A 6,185-nucleotide genomic window follows, 5' to 3' on the forward strand; every position below is an offset into this window, starting at 1 on the left:
AGAGAGAGAGAGAGAGAGAGAGAGAGAGAGAGAGAGAGAGAGAGAGACAGGCAGAGTGTGTGTGAGCAGGCAAGGGGCAGAAAGAGAGGGAGGCACAGAATCCACAGCTGAGCCATCAGTACAGAGCCCAATGCAGAGCTCAGATTCACAGATCACAAGATCATGACCTGAGATGAAGCTGGATGCTCAATGGACTGAGCCACCCAGGTGCCCCTTAATTTTTTTCTTAACGTTTATTTATTTTGAGAGAGAGACAGAGTGCGATCAGGGGAGGGACAGAGAGAAATCTGAAGCAGGCTCCAGGCCTGAGCTGTCAGCACAGAGCCTGTCAGGAGGCTCACAAACTGTGAATACATGACCTGAGCCCAAGTTGGACACCCCACTGACTGAGCCACTGAGGCACACCAGGAGAGACAGAATCTTAAGTAGGTTCCATATTCAGTGCAGAGCCTGACAGGGCACTCAATACCATGACACTGGGACATGGCCTGAGCTGAGATCAAGAGTTGGACATTTAACTGACTGAGCCACCCAGGTGCCCTGGAGCAATGGTTTTAAATCAACAAGTTGAAAATATACACTATATGTCTAATAAAATTACTGTAATTTATTACTTCACAAATTTTTTCTTTTTTTGCAATATATAGGTGTCATTGATTGTTTTATATATATATATACACATACATACATATATATACACACATATATATGCACACACACATATATTTACATGCACACATATATCTCTGTGTGTATCTCTCTCTGAATATATATATGCATGTATGTATACATATATATTCATGTATTTTATATATATATATATATATATATATATATATATATATATTCATATTAAGTTTACTGACAATTTTCACTTTCCAGTCAGATAAAGTCCAGTCAGATAAAAAGGAAAAGCCAGATCTGCCTATGAAAGTGCAGGGATTATAGGTGATTAGTTTGGTTTTAGTACAACGCTGTTGGATCCATCTTTTCTTTTCTGATGCCAATGGAGACTGTTAAACTGAATAAGGAACAAGAAAATTGAATTCTTCATGATTTGTTCATTTAGTCAAGAAATGTATTAGTGATTGTCAAGTGGCAAAGGTCAAAACAAGAAAGGAGTAGCTATAAGAACCCATCATGTATTTTATACATACATGTCATTTCTCCTAGTCATTTCTCCATGTCATTCTCCTGTCATTTCTCCAGGATTCTATTAATGTAAAAGTTGAATTTATTAAACATTTACTCTATGACAGGAAAGTAATTCCTGTGGATTATTTACATGTAATATTTTGTAAAACTTTAGGAGGTGGTCTATACTATTACCATCATATGACAGATGGGACAACTTGGCACAAAAACGTAATTTATCCAAAGACATACAGCTAATAAATGGTAGACTTAGGATTTGAACTCAGGCAATTTAATTTTGGGGATCATGTTTTTAAGGACCACAGTACTCACTGGAGACATGGAAGAGAGCTACAAGCACATGGGGAGAAGTGGGGAGCAATGTTGAGAGTATTTTCAAAAGTTAGTCTCCCTGTCTAATACAAGTCTCTTTTCCACTGAGAACAACAACTGAACCCTGCTTATACTGCATTTCTCTTAGAATTTTTTTATTTCACACTTTGACATGCCACATTGAGACAAATGAATACAAATGACTTTTTCTTTATCTTCAGGATTCCTGATTCAGGATGTCCCTTTGGGGTCTTGTGAAAATAAATACTGTGGTTTGGGAAGGCACTGTGTCATCGGCAGAGAGACAGGGCAAGCAGAATGTGCCTGTATGGACCTTTGTAAACGTCACTACAAACCTGTGTGTGGATCTGATGGGCAATTTTACGAAAACCACTGCGAAGTGCATAGAGCTGCTTGCCTGAAAAAGCAAAAGATTACCATTGTTCACAATGAAGACTGCTTCTTTAAAGGTAAATACAGGGTGGACCTAAAGTGTCACCTTCTATGTCTTTCGTCTTCTCAACTACTGCCTTTAAACTTCAAGTTTAACCTCTAACACAATTTTATATCAGGAAATATTTAAAAGTGGAAAGGAAAAGATTGTGAGTTTAATCACACCAATAAACAGTAAGTATATAGAAATTTACATGGATACAATTCTGAATCTCAATTATGAGTACAAAGTTGGCCAAAATCTGACTCAAATTTAATATAGCTTACAGCATTGCACCATATGGCTTCCCAATCATGGCAGTTATCTTAGGACACAGAGAGGCCAATTCAGTCAACAGGCCAAATCCACCCAGTGGAAAGCACCTGGAGTGGAATTGAGTGAATAGTGAATGCCAAGCCATGCTGTGATAACATCTCCTTTCTTCCTGATTAAAAATGATGGGTTTCAGTTTGCACCACATAATTCAGATTATATGGAACCTGCAAATATCCATTTAAATAACTCTGAAGAACTCATGCTAATTTTAATTAGTAAATTTGAGATGACAATAATATAAAATCTGAAAGTATTGGTGTTTACTTTCATGGTACTCAAAATCATTGGTATTGTCTATGAAAAGGCACTGCTGATTTAGTGATTTGAAAAATTATTTTAACATGATATATAAATAAATCTTTGGACATTTTTAATGTTATTTATTTATTCACAAACTCATTTTCTATTTGCTTCTACTGGAGAGAATATTTGCTTATTAATTGTCATAACCCACACTGAAATTCTGAAGTCTTAAGTGTATGGAACGTCCATCATTCGAATAGGTCAGTGATCAGCTTGATTTCTCATCTTTGATTGGTTCCTCATCTCATTATTCATAATGTTCCTGAGGTTTACTTACAATTAAATCTTGTCTGATATTTTAATTCTTAGCTTAAATATATGACTGAAATATAATGTATTTCATCTGTGCACCAATTAAGGTAAATGACTAAAAACATTCCTTTTTTTCAAATTTGGTAGAATAAATAAAATATTATTTCCAAGGTAATAATAAAATTATGCACAGAACTTTTAAAATGATATAAGGGTAATACTCTAGTCAGTGTGGCCACTAGACACCTACTGATATAATTGAAGTAAAATTAGAAGAATAGTTTTCCTCACAACAGTAAACTATGTGCAACTTGAATACATGCACAGAAATTTTTATGGTATCAGATTATCTTCTTGTACAGAAAGAATATCAGTTGTTGTGGTTTCAAGTCTATTTACTCCCCTCTTCTATCAAGTCTATTTTACAAATAACTATAATTAATTCTATTAGCATTGTGCTTTAAAACTCATGAGAGAGTAGTGCGTGTGTGTGTGTGAGAGAGAGATTTGATTCTGTCATTTTTTTTTAAGTTTATTTATTTATTTTGTCAGAGAGGGAGAGAAAGAGGCAGAGAGAGAGGGAGAAAGAGAATCCCAAGCAGGTCCCCTGCTGTCTGTGTGGAGACTGATGTGCTGGGCTCAATCTCATGAACTGTGAGATCATGACCTGAGCTGAAATCAAGAATCAGATGCCTAATGACTGAGCCATCCAGGCGCCCCAATTCTGTCATTTTGACCTGAGATGGTACAGTGCAGATATTACTCTGCCAATGTTGTATAACATCCTAAAATCATATAAATAATATTCTATTAAGGTAATTTAGAATCATATTCCCAAAATGAAGTTTTGTCCAACCAACACACTGTAAATGATTATATGGAAACATATGATAGTAAATTATCACATGAGAAAAAACATTTGGAATATCTAATGTTCTACTCTATTGCTGGATGCTTTGGCATATTGCAAATCAATGTGTATATCAGTATGGAGGTGGAAGAACTGGATATAGCTAGGAACGTTGGCTTCCTTGTGAGTTCATAAAACAATGGTTTGAAAAATTTTTGCTTTTTAGACTGATACTCAGCATATTTATCACATCTATGATCGTTTCAAAATACTTTTTCACCATATGTAAGTCAAAGTACTTCCTTATCTCTTTATATGTAGTATTAAAATTTTATTAATATTGTCTGGGTTAGTTAGCAAGGATTAGCATGTTTCTTTGGTCTCAGAATTTGTGAGTCTTCTGCTTATTTATTTTGGGGTTTTGCCTAACATTTTTATAACTCACAAAAGGACTTTGCTTCAGCAGAAAGGAACTAAATAATATAGAACAAACAATAAGTTGCCTGTCTTATTGCTGTGCAGTTGGTCAAGTTTTAGGTGTAAAACAAGATTCGTTATAGCTGAAGGCCTGACATCATTGTGATGGCCAAAACTAATCCTTGTGATTGTGAACTCTATTTCCTCTAGAAAGTCTGTAATTTATATTGTTTACAATAATGGCCTAAAGGAAGAAGCAAATCAAAATATTAAGTTCATGAAATGCTAAAAACCTATATTTAATTAGATTTTTAATAAAAAAATCAAAACTAAATAACAGGAACAAGTTTTCCTCCTTTGGGGGAAAAATTTGGTAGTTTAGATCTAATAAAGGTAATTAAGCAAACCTTAGAACATTAGTCAACGAACAGGAAGTTAGAGGCCAAATTCAGGATCCAGTCCATTTTTTTTAAAGCAATGTGTTATTGAAACAGAGCCACACCTGCTAATTTAGGAAATTTTCTTTGGTTATTTTTGCACAACAAAAGGAGAGTTGAGTATTTGCAACAGAGATAGTATGGCCCCCAAAACATAAAAAACATTTTGTCTGCATCTTCCCAGAAAAAGCTTGTTAACATCTGCTTTAAAAGATTACCAGCGCCTTAAAATTAATTATTTAAAATATTGATGGGTATTGGAGCAACTGTGTGGCTCATTTGGTTGAGCATCCGACTCTTGATTTCAGCTCAGGCCATGATCTCATAGGTTTGGGAGTCTGACCTGCATCAGACCCTGCACTGACAGTGTGGGAGCCTGCTTGGGATTCTCTCCCTCTTTCTCTCTCTCTCTCTCTCTCTCTCTCTCTCTCTCTGCCTCTCCCTTACTTGCTCATTCTTACCCTGTATCTCAAAATAAATAAATAAACAAACACATTTTTGTAAAATATTGATAGATTATTACTATCCTATATCTTCTTGGCTATGGTGGTGAAAATAGGGACATACTCATTGTTACATTTGAATAGAAATACACACACACACACACACACGGTTACAAGTAAAACAGGAAATCTGAGTAATATCAGTGGGTAGTATTAAAGATGATATGTTGGTTATGATATTGTACTACAGCTTTTCAAAATGTTACTATTGGTAGAAACTGGGTAAAGGGAACAAGGAATCTCTGTATTATTTCTTACAACCTCATATGACTATTACAAACTCATATATACAACATCATTCAACCTCATATGACTCATATAACCTCAATAGAAAGAGTTTAATAAAAAAAAAACCTGGAAACTATTAGCAAATACTAAGACAATTTTAAAGAAAGTATGGTTTGCATTATTCATTAATTATTTCAATTTTAGGCTAAGACCTATTTCACATATCAAATTTATCAGGTTTATGTTTGCCATCTATGCTTAAACTTATTAAAATTATATTTGTATAATCATGCTTATTGATTGTTTTAAAATTAAGATTAGAGTGTAAGTTAAAAGGACTTACATTTCCATCTTTATACATATGTATATGCTTATAACTATATCTATATATCTTCCTTTTATTTGTTAAATATTTGAATGCCTCTATAGTGTGCTTAGCATTTACTCTTACTGACACTTAAATAGAGACATTAATTCACTAAGAAATTTCTTTAATGATTTATAATTTCTGGAACTATAAATAAAGCATCTAATATACCTAGTAATAAAACATCTTTAAATTTATTTCTATTCACATTTATGTAATTACAAAGAAACTGGCTATAGTAAGAAAGAATAATGTAGCATTTGTTTTTTTGGAATCAAAGACTTTAAGATGACATTTGACATATGCTGGGGATGAAAACACTTTTATCTATGTTTCTACATTCTTCTGGATGGCCTAATCATCAAATTGACATGAGACAGATAAGAGGAGAAAGATAAATTTAATTATATATACATAGGGCCCCCAAGAGAATATGAGATCCACTGACAGGGAATTGAGGTTTATATGCAACCCTGAAGTAAGAAGAGGGTAAGGGTCTAAGACTTCAAACGGGAGAAGATAATTCATAAGTAGATGGAAGAGAAAACATTTGGGGGGGTATATATATATATATATATATATATATATATAT

At 34.0% G+C, this 6,185-nt stretch overlaps 1 protein-coding gene across 6 annotated transcripts in view; it reads left to right on the forward strand.

The window, feature by feature from the left end:
• Positions 1–6,185, forward strand: part of FSTL5 (follistatin like 5) — a 795,291-nt gene that overhangs the window by 276,000 nt on the left and 513,106 nt on the right. For all 6 annotated transcript variants that reach the window (XM_040471352.1, XM_040471359.1, XM_040471338.1 and 3 more), the window contains one exon: positions 1,689–1,937. In XM_040471352.1, the coding sequence (XP_040327286.1) occupies positions 1,689–1,937 (249 nt within the window). The remainder of the gene's footprint in view (positions 1–1,688; positions 1,938–6,185) is intronic.

This window comes from Herpailurus yagouaroundi, unplaced genomic scaffold, assembly GCF_014898765.1.
Source record: "Herpailurus yagouaroundi ecotype Mexico unplaced genomic scaffold, PumYag 28, whole genome shotgun sequence".
Lineage (NCBI taxonomy): Eukaryota > Metazoa > Chordata > Mammalia > Carnivora > Felidae > Herpailurus > Herpailurus yagouaroundi.